At 37.3% G+C, this 17628-nt stretch overlaps 1 protein-coding gene across 1 annotated transcript in view; it reads right to left on the bottom strand.

Moving 5' to 3' along the window:
- Window positions 1–17628, bottom strand: part of CFAP54 (cilia and flagella associated protein 54) — a 294742-nt gene that overhangs the window by 112305 nt on the left and 164809 nt on the right. The window contains exons 41-47 of the mRNA XM_034987789.1: window positions 17067–17261; window positions 15319–15406; window positions 14808–15017; window positions 10044–10110; window positions 8056–8238; window positions 5573–5659; window positions 829–951 (exon numbers count right to left, since the gene is read on the bottom strand). Of these exons, the coding sequence (XP_034843680.1) occupies window positions 829–951; window positions 5573–5659; window positions 8056–8238; window positions 10044–10110; window positions 14808–15017; window positions 15319–15406; window positions 17067–17261 (953 nt within the window). The remainder of the gene's footprint in view (window positions 1–828; window positions 952–5572; window positions 5660–8055; window positions 8239–10043; window positions 10111–14807; window positions 15018–15318; window positions 15407–17066; window positions 17262–17628) is intronic.

The raw sequence follows: 17628 nt of genomic DNA on the forward strand, positions 1-17628 counted from the left end.
TAACCTCACACTTACCCTGGTACAACAAATTATAATGCTGTATCAGTCATACTGAGAATTAAGCAGTGACATTTTAGGGGAGTACACTGAAGTAATGAATGCATTGTATGTATATTTAATGTCAGCTTCTACAAGTAATTTCAAGACTGATAGCCTATTCCCCAGCTTCTTCTAGGCCTTCCAAATTTGAATCCCACCAGTATGTACTGTCTGTCAGTCTCACTCCTCACACATACCGTCTTCCCCAGGAAACTGACTTGTTACCTCCTATTTCCTTTATTGCTAGATCACAAGGGTCCAAGCGTCTGCAAGATCGCTCAGTGATTCTCATGAAACCCAAAACAAGAAAATAAGAGCTCACTCTGATTTAAATATAAATGCCAGTATTCATTTGCAAGGATGTTTCAATGATCTCATTTACAAATACAATTTGAACAATGCATGTTTAACATTCTGGCATAAAGTATATAAATCAAAATATCCAAATAAAACATGAGAAGAGACTGTTTTGACTAACAACATTAACCAGAAATTATCAGATTAGATGCCAAAGTCTAAGAGATAGTGGCTGATGTGTCCCCTGAGACCGTCTGTAACATAGAGATCATAAAAATTGACTCCAATGCCGTACTCCCCCACATGACACCCTTCCCTTCCAGACGAATGAAACCTGGTAAGAGCCTATGGTTAGCTATAACAAGGCTTAACAAAGAGGTTTGCAGTACCAGAGACTTGTAAATACACTTTTGTGGAAGCATTCCCTAAATTTGAAGAATGTAGCCTTCAAAAAGGTAAAGAAATGGCTTTGAATCAGAGCAGCAGATTTACCTTCACTTTTCCAGGAGGCTTACAGCCAGAGGGTATCGAGGAAGGCATGTTTTTTCCATAAAAAATCTGGGCTATCTCATAAAAGGCTTCAGAAAAAAATCTTAAATCTGTAAGGACCTGAATCTTTAAAGGAAAGAAAAAAAAATGAGATTTTAATTAAATAATTTGTTTTACTTACAAAATAAAAATTTTAGAGAAAAATCATCAACTTTCTGAGATCCAAAATTTCTACTTAATATAATTGGTAATGCCTTATAAATTAATGCTTGGTAAACACAGTGGATGGAGAAATATGTGTTTGTGTATAAGCTAGTTTACATGTGCAATGGACCAGGAAGCTAATAAACAACAGCAGGCAACTGTTCAAAACAATGGACATTTGTCAGATGTGTCTTACTTCATCAGAGCAAACACAAAAATATGACAGGCATAGAAGAGTTAAAAAAAATAACTGAATTTATTTTTTGTTCCCATGGTGAACTATGGTTTAAAAGAAAAACAAAACAAAAACACTCCTGATGTTCTCTAATACTCCGAGGAAAGTCAAACCAACCAGATGAACTCTATAATGTATCAACATAGAGACAACTATTCGTTTTGTCATCCATAATTAATGCCACTGTCAGTTTTAAAGACATATCCTTAAAGTTAATCAGTTGGTAACTATAAATTGTACATGGCTTATTTTGAATATTATCCAGCAGGACTTTCAATCAGGAAATTATGGGAAGAAAAGTTCCAGAACAAAAATCATTCATTCAACATGTTTATTGGGCACTTCCACCAAGCCCTCTTGGGTGTTACAATCCTTCCCAGACGTGTATTGAGCTAATTTAAGTGATACATGAAGATATACACAGTATTACAAGGGATAAAGGCTACTGACAAAATTGCTACTTTCAGAGCTCCAGTCAAGAAGGACTTTCTCTGAGAAGACATTCAAGAGAAAATTGGGGAATGACATGAAAGAGAGACATGTGAAAATCTGCTGAGAGGTCTCAAGTACAAAGGTCATGTGGCCTTTATATATATATATATAATATATATAATACAGACTTATTATCTTTATTATCTCTTATTATTAATATAATCTCTTTTTATTATTATCTCTTTTCCTTTAAGTACTACCATAGGAATCTTAAGAGCACATAATTTTTTTTAATTTTATTTTATTATGTTATGTTAGTTATCATACATTACATCATTAGTTTTTGATGTAGTACTCCATGATTCATTGTTTGCGTATAACACCCAGTGCTCTGTGCAATAAAGAGCATATAAATTTTAAAGAAATAAAAAGAAGGTAAGTTGGGAGGAAATAGGATGTGACGATAGCATGAAAATAAAGCATAAAAGGTTAGGAGAATATTTGCAATGGGGAAGAGAAAACTCTTGCTTGTCTACTGAGTTGCACACTTTGGTTCTTGCCTAAAATACCTTGGGCTCTAATCTCCCCAGTGCCATATAATATCCAAGTAGGCATTAGTGGAGCTCTTTTAGACTTCTAGATGAACACTTTCTCATTATCACTTGGAGGAAATGCTGTTTGAGGTTTGTCTCCGCTGATCTTGGCTGTGAGACACCTCTACACGAACTACCTGTAACCTCTAAGGCTACCTCTGTTTCCGTTTATCCTACTAATCTGGCCATTTGAAAAAGCAATGGTGATAACAATGAACATGTATTTTCAGAAATGACCAACAGTGTGAACATAAACAAGCCAGATGGATAAAAGGACTACCCTTAAATCAACCCTTCACTTGCACAAATACAGAACCATCAGTGGCCTTCCCAGGAATGCTGGATATGTTGAGACTAATAAATCTTTCAAGATGCTGGCAGTTCTAAAGTGAAGCCAGACCGGCTGATCATAAAGAGGTCTTAAAGCTTTCCCTGAAAGACACTAGTGCACAACAGAAACTTAACAGTATGATCTATTGCTGTTTGACTTGTCAGAAAGCATTGTTTGCTGTTTCCTGACTATGACTTTTCTCTCTTCCCACTCACTGACCCCGGTTTACTTCAGAAAGGTCAGGCAAACTCTACTCAAACAGGCTCTCATTTCTCCCTCTGCGTGGTCTATCGGTTGCCCTTTTTCATTGCTTCTGTCAAAACCCTGGTTGGGTGTTTCTGTTCTACTGTTGCCAATAAGATGCCACTTCCGACCCACTCTGCTCCTGACACTGTTGCCACGATACATCTGATCGTGTCCTTCTTCTGACCAAGATTCTGCAATTCATCCCACCTCTCAACCCAAGGCTGCAGACTAGAGTCCACAGTTCTTCACGGGCTTTTAAGCTACCCTAGTACAAAAAGTTGCCAAGTGCTAACAATCCAATAAAACACGGTCATTTAATCAAAAACTTTGTTCCAGATTATATCTTTTAGTGCCTCTCTGGATCTCCTTCTGACACGTTACTAATGGTCACTGCAACCCTTCCTTGCTTCTCCAGCCTCTAAATGACAGACCAGAACAAAACAGCTACCCAATTTTGATTCCATAGTCTCCTCATTTCTCTCACTGTTCAGCCTCCACATTATGCCTTAGTTTGGAATTCAAGACTGGGCCCCGCTGCTCATGGACATCATGGACCACAATATGGATCTCTGGTATTCTCATATTATGTTCTCCCTCCTCAAAACCTCCTCTCTGGCTTCACTGAACCACCCCTGCCCCCTTAACAAGTCCATACTGTCTCATCTCTATATGCTTCACACTATTACCTGCCAAGAATGTTCCTTTCTTCCTCTCTCCTGCTCAGTTAGTTCTGCTTTCTTCACTAAATCTTACCTACTTAGTAAAACCAAGAGACCCAAGGCCATTTTCCCTCTTTCAAACTCCAGGAGGCAATGCTCATGATACTCATTTGGAAATGATCAAGGGATAGATGCACGTGTTATTGTCTTATATATATGTCCTGTCTTTCTTCCCTTATTTTCACTTCCTTATAAGCAAGGACCATGGGTTATATTTCTTTGATTAGTTACGAACATGGTGTTTTTACATAGGAGATACTCAATAAATGTTGTTTCAGAGGTAAAGCAATAAATATTTACCAAGGATCTTCTAGATGAGTTCCCACTAAACACTATGGAAATTGTGGACAGTAGGCACTTGGTAAGTGTCTATAGATTTTAAAATCAATTCAATAATTAATTACCGAGTATCGATATATGAATTTATTATTCAAGATACAATCAATAGGGGACTAAAAGATGAATAAGATTCAGGCCCTAACCTTGGGAATTTTGCAATCTTGAACAGAACACTGTTTTTAAAAAAGAGAGAGGGAAGTTATACGCAGTTTATAAAAAAGTGTTATTGGAAATCAAAAAGCAGGAGAACTCTTAAGAGTTCAGGAAGTCAGAAAGAGTGATCCAGAAATTTTCATGGCTGACAATAAGTTATTTATTCCTGAGTTAAAATATATCCTCTTAATAGCACCAGAATTCCTCTTAGGGAAGGTACTGTTTTTATTTAGAAATAGAATGTTATGGACTCTTTGGGTCTGAAATAATAGGCCCAAGGGCAGGGTCCAGATGGAGAGAGGAGTTCAAAGGGAAGTCTAATTTTCCCTCATAAGAAAATAGGAAAGATTTGGGGAAGGGTATCTACAAAATAGGATAAGGAGGGTTAAGCCAGTGGTGTGATGGAGCCCACTTACTCCCAATTGCAAGAGGAGATCGTCCATATCTTGTCCCGATTCCACATTCAGTAATGCCCAGTTGATAGGCTGAAGTCAGCTATAGTGGGAATATCTGCACCATGGAAACTGAAAATGCTACAAACAGGGCTTTTTTTTTTTAGAGTGAGGTGTGAAACACTTATCAGCACACAGCTGATTAAGCCATGGGGTGGGAGGCAAAAGCATGAGATGTTGGCTAAGAAATATTTTAAACCCAGAGATGCCAAATAGTCTATTTTAAATTGTTTGCTTTTCCTCAACTTAAATTTTCCTGTGTTTCAAATTTTCACTAAATCCAGTATGAAAATAAAGGCCTTAGGTGAATGTGTTGTGTATGTTTATGTGTAAGTGAGTGAGTGAGTGTGTGTGTGTGTGTGTGTGTAGAATGTGGATTAGGACTGAACTCCATATTCAAGATGAGGAGGTGCAGAACAGGGAGCAAATCTGCTGGATGTTGAGATGATCCACGTGCAAAAGGAATTCAACAGAAGTGAGAGACTGTGACAATAGCTAACTAGGAAAAGGGCAGAGAAAATGAGGTGCTTGAGGTTCCCAGTCCACATGGGGTTCAAGCCAACTGTACATGGATCTTGAAGACAGAGAGCCTCACCTGACTTCTAGGTTACAGAATTAGTTATAATTTAGCATCTGTGTGTTTTGTCACTTCAATTGCCTGTACAATGAAAACTTCTCACATATTATGATATACATAAAGACCCTTAGCAAAAAGTTCACAGGAACTTCAGAAAACAGACTCATTAGTTTCCACCAGGAAACCAACATTCCAGAAGAGGTGATTTCCAGGCTGACTGATGTTGAACGAGCCTTGTTCCCACATGTCACTGTTCCTCACTTTACTGTGGCCCAAGCATAAAACGAGCTAACGATTCTAACTAGCTCCCTCTCATACTTTATTATAATAATGGGCATGTTTTTTTAATATCAGCACAACACCATATTATTATCAGCTTATTATTATGAGTATTAGAACCAAATTAATTTATGACAGTATCTTTACAGTTCAAGAATATCAAACATCTTAAAAGTTTGTCACATACCTTGAGGATCCTTGCTTCTAGATTTCTGACGAGGTCTTGGCAAATTCCAGACACAAAATATTCATACAATGCAAGGAGAGGCAGAATCTACCAATGCGAAAAACATTTTTTTAATCTAAAACATGTTTTATCAAGTTAATAACCTAATAATAAAATGTAGCCAAATATTAATGTGGGAGATGTTACATAAAACAGCAATTGATTCTGCCATGCTAAGAGACTATACTGTTTAGCTAAGTGAAATGATCTGCCTAGCATATGCTTCGTAATTTTATGAGAACTTAAAAGTGCCATCAGGGGGACTTGTAGATGCCACCTGGTACCCCACACCTAGGTTTCAAATCCCTTCAAGCATGGAAGAGTGAAAATCCAATCAATTATCTTCCTTGAAAAAAATTAAACATATATGTATGAATCACTGAGGCCTATAGAAACATTCTAGCAAATGAGCTATCAAATAACTGCAAAATTTAAAGCAAAGGAACTCCCATCCATGTCACCTACTCAGTCATGGAAGCTGCTATTTGTTTTCAACTGGAATATCTCTATCAGCAAAAGAATATTTAGAACATGCTCATTATGTATCAGGCACTGTTGAATGACAACAAAATCTAATGAGTCCTTGCTTTCACAGAGCACATATTCTATTGATGACCCAAGCTTACTCTTCACATAGTATTTTTATTTTCCTAAAATTAACCCCCAAAGTTCAAATCCTCTTGAAATCTCATGGATATGGGTGAAGGCATACAAACTATCCATACTGCGGTTGATCCAACCACTATCCGGCCAGAGTCAGGTGTTGAGGGGATAGGTGTTTGCCTAGAATTCTGAACAGTTTCTGATCTCAACTGAAAACCCAATTTTGGTTCCTACAACTGGGCCCTTCTCTACTAAAGGGAGATAGAGCAAGGAAGAGTATTGGGATCCCCATTATTTAGTAAACGATTTCCCATGATTCCACAGCAATGGGTCTTCCAGCAAGTTCTGTATGTGAGAGCAGTCTCCTTACCCACTGGGCTTCTTCTGGAGGGTAGTGGGATACAAAATGGAAACTGTTTACATCTTGCAAGTTCAGCTAAGGAACCTCTAATTGTCAGTCAACTGGCAGCTACTAATAGCAACAGCTTTTTAAACGGTTTAGAACTGGTCTTAAACGATTTCAAATATAGTACATTTTTCTACAATTATGCACTACAACATAACACAATATCTTTTTCTACAATTAATGCAGCACAAAACAATAAGAGTTGGCTATTACCTTTGAGATTGTTTCTTTTCTTTAGTGAGAAATAAAAACACACCACTTTATTGCTGCCAATTGCTCAATTATTCAGAAAAATGTTCTCAATTTCTTAAGCTTCAGAGAAAAAAAGTCTCATTTCTTTTCCAGTGCAGTGATATGTATTATATATGAATATGACTAGGCAGCTAAAGGTTACCCAGAGGATAGAACTATTTTCTAAATCCAGAAATGAATCCCCTTAACAATGAGAGAAGTACCATTTTGTTATCTTTTTCTAATAAAAAATTTCTTGCCAAATATGCCAAGTGTTAAAAGCATTTATCAATCTCTTCACTTTAACACATGGCTTTATAATTTAACAACTCATATCAGGGGACAATAAATCTTTTAAATATAAAGAGAGAGTGAATTTAGAACAACAGAAAAGAAAATAATATATGAGGGGAAAAAGAAAGTAGGTATGAAAATTATGGGAAAAAAGGAAAGAACCAAAAAAAGAAAGAATAGGTATTAAGAAGCAAATATGGTGGGGGAGAGATACAAATGTAGAAGAAATAACATATAGGAAGAAAATAGGAAAACAGGAAATAAATAGGAAAAATAAAATAAAGGAGAAAAATATAAAATGACCAGAACATACTGATTTATTTTTTAAAAGCAACCAACTTCAAATTTATGACATATACTATGATTTATTTCCCCAAAGGAAGAGAATTGTATGAGGTTTTGAATGTCCTTGGATATTAAGAAGTATTTGTCTTTCATTTCACAGTTTGAATCTGTTGTTCACTTAGAACAGGGAGAAGACAAGAGACCAAAGATCAATTTATCTCCACAAAGAAATACTCTCATAGTTTGGGTACTGATATGGCCTGCACGAGTTAATGCAGTGAGTTACATGTGCACTAGGTTCCTCTGTTTGAGACCAGGGAAATATTCTAATCAATTTCCCCAATTGTCTTAAGAAGGAAGAAAAGAGATAAAGTAATAGAGTAAAAAGGGAACAAAATCAAACAGACATTGACTTTGTATCCAAAATGCAGTGCAAATAACAATGTCAAAGAAGGAATATTAATTAAAAAATTAATTAATTTTGCAGTACAGGTAAGAATCCTGAATCTAGAGTTTAAGAGTTAAACAAGACCAGCCAAGAGAACATTAGCAAAATTTGAAAGGTTTAAGGTAAGGCAAAAATACCACAGTGAATTAAAATTTGTTGATTTTACAAATAACTTACTATTAGATTTTGCTTAGCATAGTGTAGTTCACGTATAATGTAATACAGACTTGCGACTACAGAGCAAATGTCAGCCCTGTATCTGTCTGAGAAGAGCTCGATGCCTGGGAGAAGCTGACTGATTTCATACTGAGCATAGCAATGTTCAGCTTTGGGGTGTGGAAGTGTGGTTCTAAGCAAACCCTGAAAATGAAAACAGGTGAAATGAAGAGCTATAAATTGTATTTGCAACACTGAAACAAAAAGATAAGTATATGTATTACTTCCTAAAGTGCTTAGCATAAGCCTAGCACACTGTACCTTGTAATAAACGGTACTTATCATTAACATTATCATCATTATAGTTCCAAATGCTTCCATCATCACTCAAGATGGGCTTTTTAAATTCCATGGTAGTTGGATACTTATTATTTTCAGATGAAATTATCATTATATTATCATTTGTTGGAGTCAATTTTGTGTTGGACACTATTGGTAAATTCTTTATAAACACTACCTCATTTAATCCTCATTTAACCTACCTCTAGAAGGAAGGATTATTACCTCACAAATGATATAATTGAGGCTTAAACAATTAACTTATATGAGGTCACAGAGCTAATGGTGGAAGAAAGAAGATTCGAAGTCACATCTGTTTAAATAAAAAAAAAAAATCTATGTTCTTTCCACTATACCAACCTATAAGTTAACAAATGATTTCAGAGATAAAAGATGATTTCAGAAGTCTAAATCAAGCAGAGTTAATTCTGAATTTTTAACTGAATTAACTAAAAAGATGAGTTGTTTAATTCTGCCAATATTTCTTAGGTAATTTATATGACCAACACTGTATTCGATGTTGGGAAACAAAATTGACACACAAAATCAAATTTTACATTTAGGAGTGTTTCTGATGTTATCCTAAATAATTAACATTAACTGATGACATGTAATACAAAATTATTTTAATGTATATATCAGAAAAGAATTTTAATCAGATTGTTCATTAAAGTTATAAAGTACCTACTCTAAAATACTATGTAGCACTTGTTTAAATTTTTAATTTTACAAATCTGCTTTAAAATCATAAAAAAATTAAGATTTTTAAAATAAATCTTACCAGCTTTTATTTTAGGTGCAGTATTACTAAAAAATTATGCCCACAGTAAGCAAAAATTTAATTTTTTAAATTGCTTATTTTCTAAAACAACAGCATTATCTTCAAGAACAAGGAGTATCAGACAGTAAAGAATGCAATACAAGGAGTCAGTATCAGATTATTGTGCCCTTTGCACTCTTGCCTCCTCCACCTCCTCTCTTTAAAGCACAGGCAAGAGGTGCATGGAGCATAAGAAAACTGAGAAGTCTGGCCTTACATCCAGACAAGGCTTTCCAGAGAGCTTATCTATCTAGATTTCATAAGCTATCAGAGGCCTCTGATACACAGAACAAGCATGTCCACTCTTCAAGGTAAATAGAACCTTTAGTAGAGTGCAAAGGCCCCTGGCTACCTCCCTGTATCTCAAAATATCTTATATTTCAGATAAAAGCTCTTTTCTTCTTCAATGAAGTCAAACCAAAATTCTAAGAGCTGCCAACACTCTCTACTTCTGTAGTCTTCAACTTATTTCTTGCTTTCATTATATGGTATACTTCACATTGTGCAATCAAGCAAAACTTTATTTAGAGATGAGATAACCTAAGGCCACCATTTGGAGTTAAACAGACTGGCTTCACAGCTCATTAGCAACACAGTCTTACTAATGATGAGAGACTCAGTTTCCTTATCTGCAAACCTCCTTCCGGAGTCTAAAGGAGAAAGAGATTCTGCTGAATAGTCAAGGTAAAAATGCCACCTTCAGCTAGTGAAGGAAAGATGGACTCATGATATCTCATCAAGGTCCGTGCTATCTTCCTACCTATGAGTTTTTTGACTACGATAAACCACTGCACTTTTTTTTTTCTGACTGAATGGTCACTACTGTCAGAAGATACACATAAAGTGTTACCTGAAAGAGTAATGCAGACAAAATGCAACAATTGGTTCTCTTGTCAACCTCCGAGATCATAATAAATCTAAATAAGTATAACAAAAAAGAAATGGATTCATGGACAATTTTCCAATAATACTTTTATATAAATACATCTATATACATACATACATATATAAATACATACATATAAACACTCATAGATTTTCCAAAATTAAAATAGACTTTGTGATTCTAAAAGTGCTACATGCTTATATAAGATCTAGAACACACAAAAAACATAAAACACAAAATGAAATATCACCGATAAGCCTACCACCTAAACATGATTACTGGTAACATTTTGGCTAATTTCCCTCTAGATTTTTTTCCATATATAGAAAATTTTTAATTTTCTCTACATATCAAGATACTATGCATGTTTTTGCCCACCACACCCTATAGATAAGGGAAAAATGTACCTGGAAAGGTGAAAGAAAACTGTACCTCTACTCCTTCCATACTTTTTAAATTTCTCACATTACTCAAGTCTTTAAGATATCTGTCAGTGCTAACTAGGTATAAGACACTGTTCCATTGATCTGTGTGTCTGTTTTTGTGCCAGTACCAAACTGTCTCGCTGATGACAGCTTTGTAATCGAGCTTGAAGTCCGGCATTGTGATGCCACTAGGTTTGGTTTTCTTTTTCAACATTCCTTTGGCTATTCGGGGTCTTTTCTGGTTCCATACAAATTTTAGGATTATTTGTTCCAGCTCTATGAAAAAAGCTGGTGATATTTTGATAGGGATTACACTGAATGTATAGATTGCCCTAGGTAGCATAGACATTTTAACAATATATGTGCTTCCAATTCATCAGCATGGAATGTTTTTTCCATTTCTTTGTGTCTTCCTCAATTTCTTTCATGAGTATTCTAGTTTCTGAGTACAGATCTTATACCTCCTTGGTTAGGTTTATTCCTAGGTATCTTATGGTTTTTGATGCAATTATAAATGGGATCAACTCCTTAATTTCTCTTTCTGTCTCATTGTTAGTGTATAGAAATGCAACTGATTTCTGTGCATTGATTTTATATCCTGCCACATTGCTAAATTGCTGTATGAGTTCTAATAATTTGGGGGTGGAGTCTTTTGGGTTTTTCACATAAAGTATCATGTCATCTGTGAAGAGTGAGTTTGACTTCTTCTTTGCCAATCTGAATGCCTTTCATTTATTTTTGTTGTCTGATTGCTGAGGCTAGGACTTCTAGTACTATGTTGAACAACAGTGGTGACAGTGGACATCCATGCCGTGTTCCTGACCTTAGGGGAAAAGCTCTCAGTTTTCCCCATTGAGAATGATATTTGCTATGGGCCTTTCATATATGGTTTTTTGATATTGAGGTATGTTCCCTCTATCCCTACACTGTGAAGAGTTTTAATCAAGAAAGGATGCTGTATTTTGTCAAATGCTTTTTCTGCATCTATTGAGAGGATCATATGGTTCTTGTCCTTTCTTCTTTTAATGTAGTGTATCACATTGATTGATTTGCAGATGTTGAACCAGTTCACCCTTGCAGCCCAGGAATAAATCCCACTTGGTCGTGGTGAATAATCCTTTTAATGTACTGTTGGATTCTACTGGCTAGTATCTTGGTGAGAATTTTGGCATCCATGTTCATTAGGGATATTGGTCTGTAATTCTCCTTTTTGGTGGGTTCTTTGTCTGGCTTTGGAATCAAGGTAATGCTGGCCTCATAGAATGAGTTGGAAGTTTTCCTTCCATTTCTATTTTTTGAAACAGCTTCAGAATAATAGGTATTAGTTCTTCTTTAAATGCTTGGTAGCACTCCCCTGGGAAGCCACCTGGCCCTGTACTCTTGTTTGATGGGAGATTTTTGATTACTGCTTCAATTTCTTTGCTGGTTATGGTTCTGTTCAGGTTTTCTATTTCTTCCTGTTTTAGTTTTGATAGTTTATACGTTTCTAGGGATGCATCCATTTCTTCCAGATTGCCTAATTTGTTGGCATATAGTTGCTCATAATATGTTCTTCTAACTGTTCGTATTTCTTCAGTGTTGGTTGTGATCTCTCCTCTTTCATTAATGATTATATTCATTTGGGCCCTTTCTCTTTTCTTTTTGATAAGTCTGGCCAGGGGTTTTCAATCTTATTAATTCTTTCGAAGAACCAACTCCTAGTTTCATTGATCTGTTCTATGTTCCTTTGGTTTCTGTTTCATTGATTTCTGTTCTAATCTTGATTAATTCTCTTCTACTGTTGGGTTTAGGCTTTATTTGCTGTTCATTCTCCAGCTCCCTTAGGTGTAAGGTTAGGTTGTGTAATTGAGACCTTCTTATTTCTTGCTACATACTTCCCTCTTAGGACTGACACACAGGTCAATAGAACAGAATAGAGACCCCAGAATGGACCTTCAACTCTGGTCAACTAATCTTTGACAAAGCAGGAAAGAATATCCAATGGAAAAAAGACAGTCTCTTCAACAAATGGTGTTGGAAAAATTGGACAGCCACATACAGAAGAATGAAACTGGACCATTTTATTACACCATACACAAAAATAGACTCAAAATGGATTAAAGACCTAATTGTGTGACAAGAATCCATCAAAGCCTAGAGGAGAACACAGGCAGCAACCTCTGTGACCTCAGCCACAGCAACCTCTTGCTAGACACATCTCCAAAGGCAAGGGAAACAAAGGTAAAAATGAACTATTGGGACTTCATCAAGATAAAAAGCTTCTGCACAGCAAAGGACACAGTCGACAAAACCAAAAGACCACTGACAGAATGGGGGAAGATACTGGCAAATGTCTTATCAGATAAAGGGCTCTTATCCAAAATCTATAAAGAACTTACCAAACTCAACACCCAAAGAACAAATAATCCAATCAAGAAATGGGCAGAAGACATGAACAGATATTTCTCCAAAGAAAACATACAAATAGCCAAAAGACACATGAAAAATGCTCCACATCACAATACAAATCAAAGCCACAGTGAGATACCACCTCACACCAGTGAGAATGGCTAAAATTAACAAGTCAGGAAATGACAGATGTTGGCAAGGATGTGGAGAAAGGGGAACCCTCCTACACTGTTGGTGGGAATGAAAGCTTGTACAGCCACTCTGGAAAACAGTAGGGAGGTTCCTCAAAAAGTTAAAAATAGAGCTACACCCTACGATCCAGCAATTGCACTAGTAGGTATTTACCCAAAAGATACAAATGTAGTGATCCAAAGGGGCGCCTGCACCCCAATGTTTATAACAGCAATGTCCACAATAGCCAAAGTATGGAAAAAGTAGAGCTGTCCATCAACAGATTAATGGATAAAGAAGATGTGGTATACACACACACACACACACACACACAACGGACTACTACTCAGCCATCAAAAAAATGAAATCTTGCCATTTGCAATGACACGGATGGAACTAGAAGTTATTATGCTAAGCGAAATAAGTCAATCAGAGAAAGACAATTATCATATGATCTCACTCGTATGTGAAATTTAAGAAAAAGAACAGAGGATCATAGGGGAAGAGAGGGAAAAATAAAACAAGACAAGCTAGAAAAGACCAGGAAAGAGATTCTTCCCTAGAGCCTTCAGAGGATAGTACAACCCTCCCAAGGCACTGATTTTAGGACTTCTGACCCCCCAAGCTGTAAGATAATAAATCTGTGTTGTTTTAAGCCATAAATTTTGTGGTAATTTGTTACAGAACTAGGAAACTAATCAGTATGCATTATGACCTAAATTATGCACCCACCCAAATTCATATGTTGGAGTCCTAACCCCCAATAACATCAGAATGTGACTAAGATGGGGCCTTTAAAGAGGCAATTAGGTTATAATGAGGTTACTAGGGTGGGCCCTAATCCAACATGACTGATGTCCTTTTAAGAAGAGGAGATTAGGGGCGCCTGGGTGGCTCAGTTGGTTAAGCGACTGCCTTCAGCTCAGGTCATGATCCCAGGGTCCTGGGATCGAGTCCCGCATCGGGCTCCCTGCTCTGCAGGGAGCCCGCTTCTCCCTCTCCCACTCCCCCTGCTTGTGTTCCCTCTCTCGCTGTGTCTCTCTCTGTCAAATAAATAAATAAAATCTTTAAAAAAAAAAAAAAGAAGAGGAGATTAGGCCACAGACATGCACGGAGGGAAGACCACATAAGGACACAGCAGGAAGACAGCCATTTACAAGGAGAGGCCTCAAAAGAAACCAAATCTGCCAACACCCTTATCTAAGAATTCAAGCCTCCAGAAACTGTGAGACAATAAATTCCCTACCAACTGGTCATTTGTTATGGCAACCCTAGCAAACTAATATAGTGTGTCATGTAATTCTTGCCACCACAGTTTACAGATGAGAACATTGAGGCTCAGAGAGAATGAGCAGTGAGCCAAGGGTCCCAGAGTCAGTAGGAGATCCTCGAATTAGGCCCAGGTTGGCCTGCCTCCACACCATTATTCTTGATCCCATACCAACTGTTCATTCACTCATTCGTTCATTCCACAAGTAGTAATTAAATGCCAACTCCATGCTAGACATTCAGGATACACTGGTGAACAAGCAAAGATTTGTGCCCATGTTGAGGCCCACATCCGGGGCTGGGGGTATAGGGAGAGGAGATGGCCATAGATAACAAACATCTCAAATAAGTAAACTGTATAGTTTTTTATGATATGGACATAGCTGTCCAAGAATCCCATGCGTCTGAGGCATGGCGCTCTACATGGCACAGTGGGCACCCCACAAAGGGAAGCTCACTCCATTGCCACACTCACTGTGCTATCTTTGCTGATATGACTGCTCCTTGCAAACATCCCCAAATGCCAACTTTTGACAGAAATTCCTCACTATAATCTTTGGAACCTGGAGGTGAATAGCTGTTGGTGGCATTGGTGAGCAAGGTACCAAACTCTTTCCACGTATACAGAACATCTTCTTTTTTGAATATGTCATCAAGAGCTTGACACCAACATCTAAAAGCAGCCCTAAAAGAGAAACAAAGCATCAGCAGCATGTTTTTCAAGATCGATGTTATTAAATCTATCTTCCAAAAGAGGAAGCAAATGTACTGAAGTATTTTAATTGAAATGTTAGAGAATGAATCTGTACGATTTATTGCTCATAACTGTTTCTCTCAGGTAGCATTTGGTGAATAAAATGTAGCAATGGAATATTATCGAAGAACTAAAATTTATGAAAGACAATTTTTTCATAATACTTAAAAATGCTTTCCGACAAGCAACGAAAAAAAGTTTTCCCTTGTTCCATTGACTCCTAAAAATCTACCTTTTCTTTCCGGCAAAGACGAGAAGGCTTCCGAGTTCATGCAATGCCTGAACTTTGAGACTTCTTTGATGGCTGACTTGGAGAACATCTGTATTTTAGTCAAGTAGAAGAACAAATGTCAGTTCATAGAAAATATCTTCCTCATACTCTCAAGAATATTTAAACTGCATCATTCCTTAACTGTGTAGATAAGCAAACTGCAACTAATACTGCCTTCACAGGTCTCCTGATACATATACAGAAAGAAAGCAAATGATATTCTACCTGAACATAGTGGAGGAAGAGATTGGATCTAAGAGATAGGAAATGTGGAGAGAGTGGAATAAGAGTCAGGCAGGGGGAGGTGGTGTCCAAGAGAAATTCAGAAGAGGCATGCTAGGGAGAAAGGGCGGGTGTATATGGACATGACATGGGTGGCTGGACTATTGTTTTCTTGGGAGTGTGAAGAAGGAGATAGTGGTAGGGTTATGGAGGCATCTAAATGCCTGGTGGAAAAATGTGGACGTTATTCTATAGCAGATGGGAAGCCTCAAAGCATTTGATGGGATGAGATCAGAGCTTATCAGATTTTTCCTTTACCCAAATGCAAAAAGAAGCACATCTTTAACAGCAACTGAGGTTTTGTTTTGTTTTTGTTTTCTGATAAATGCATAAATTCAGAGATGTCTAGCAAAAACAAAACAAAACCTAACCAACAAGGCAGTGGTTTTGAATGAGGGCAGTCCTGACTCCTACAGGGTATTTTAGAAATCTGAGGAAGCTTTTGTTAGTTGTCACAATGGGGCATCTCCTGGCATTTTGTCCAGAGACACTGGATGGCCTGTAACACACAGAAGCTTCCCCTACAGTGAAGAAAAAGGCAAGAAACCTGTTTATAATTGCCTGAGTCTAACCTCTAACTTCATTTTACATACAAATAGGGCATTTTTGCATGTTTTCAAAATTCTCTGAATTTTCCAGAAATGCAACCACTCACTGTAGTGCTTTATTGTATACTGCACCTAGATTTATTTGCCATTTTAGAAAAACACTGTCACTAAAATTAACAGTGCTGATAGTACTTGGGTCACCAATACAATAAAGCTGTTTCAGTCTGTATTTGTAGCTGTAACGTTCGTGGTGATTCAACACACAGGATATGAGCATCCTGCTTCACTAGACTCTCTAGTGCCTGAGCACTTAAGTGCCACAAATAGATTGTTTGGTTATAAAGTAATATTAATTATCTTTATTTTATATTTAGAGCTTCATATTTATTATATTAAATAATGTGTGTAGAGAGAGTATATTAAGTATACATTTTATTTCAGGGAGTAAAAGGGGGAATTATTAAATGTCTTTTATAAAAAAAGGGGGATGTTGGGTCTACAACACGGATTGAATATATACTGCTGAATTTGTAGAAAAGCCAAATCAAACAGAAAGACAAGGAAAGTGGGATCAGCTAGGGCAGAGCAAAAGAACACAACAGTGGCCACATTCCAACAAGGGTTTCACAGATTCATTCAAAGGAGGATGAGCAGAAGAGGGGCCTAGAACCTCACCATGCTGACAGCCCAGGCTGGGAGAGTGGAGACTGAGAGGGGCTGGAAGGCTCTTGTCCCAAAACTGCTCTGGCCCTGCCTACAAGATTCTAAGTTCAAGCTCTTTCATCTAACTTTTCAAGGTGGCATTTCAGGCCCAAAGGCAATCTCAACATTAATGTGCAAGATCCTCCTGAAAATGAATATATAATGAATGAATCTTACCAATGGTTTCATAATAAGAGGAAATTACGAGTCCCAGTTGCGAACTGGGAAGTTTACTTTTCTCCACTGAACTGAAAACTCTGAAGTGTTCCTGAGAGAGGTTGGGCGGTGTTGGCATATGCATCTCTTCTGTCCCCAGGCAAAATTCCACCTTTCCAGTAGTAAATTTCGAATTGTTTATTCCTCCTTTATCTCCTAAATTCATGGGGGGAAAAAAAATTATTTATTTACTTACTTTTGTTAGAGAGAGAGAGCACAAGAGCTAGCGGGGCGGGGGGGGGGGGGGGCAGAGGGAGAGAGAGAATCTTGAGCAGGCTCCGCAACCAACGTAGAGCCTGACACAGGGCTCTATCTCTCAACCCTGAAATCATGACCTGAGCCAAAATCAACAGTTGGATGTTTAACCGACTGAGTTTAGCCACCCAGGCGCCCCAAAAAAGAAATTTACAAAGGAGATAGAAGGGGAAGTGATGAGGAGGGAAAAAGTAGAAGAAATGGACAGGGAGGAAAAAGAAAAATTCTGTGTATAGCTGAGATTTCTTTGCAGTTTGAGGGACACTGT

Source organism: Mirounga leonina, unplaced genomic scaffold (assembly GCF_011800145.1).
Source record: "Mirounga leonina isolate KUSES-001 unplaced genomic scaffold, KU_Mleo_1.0 Mir_418, whole genome shotgun sequence".
NCBI classification, from domain to species: domain Eukaryota; kingdom Metazoa; phylum Chordata; class Mammalia; order Carnivora; family Phocidae; genus Mirounga; species Mirounga leonina.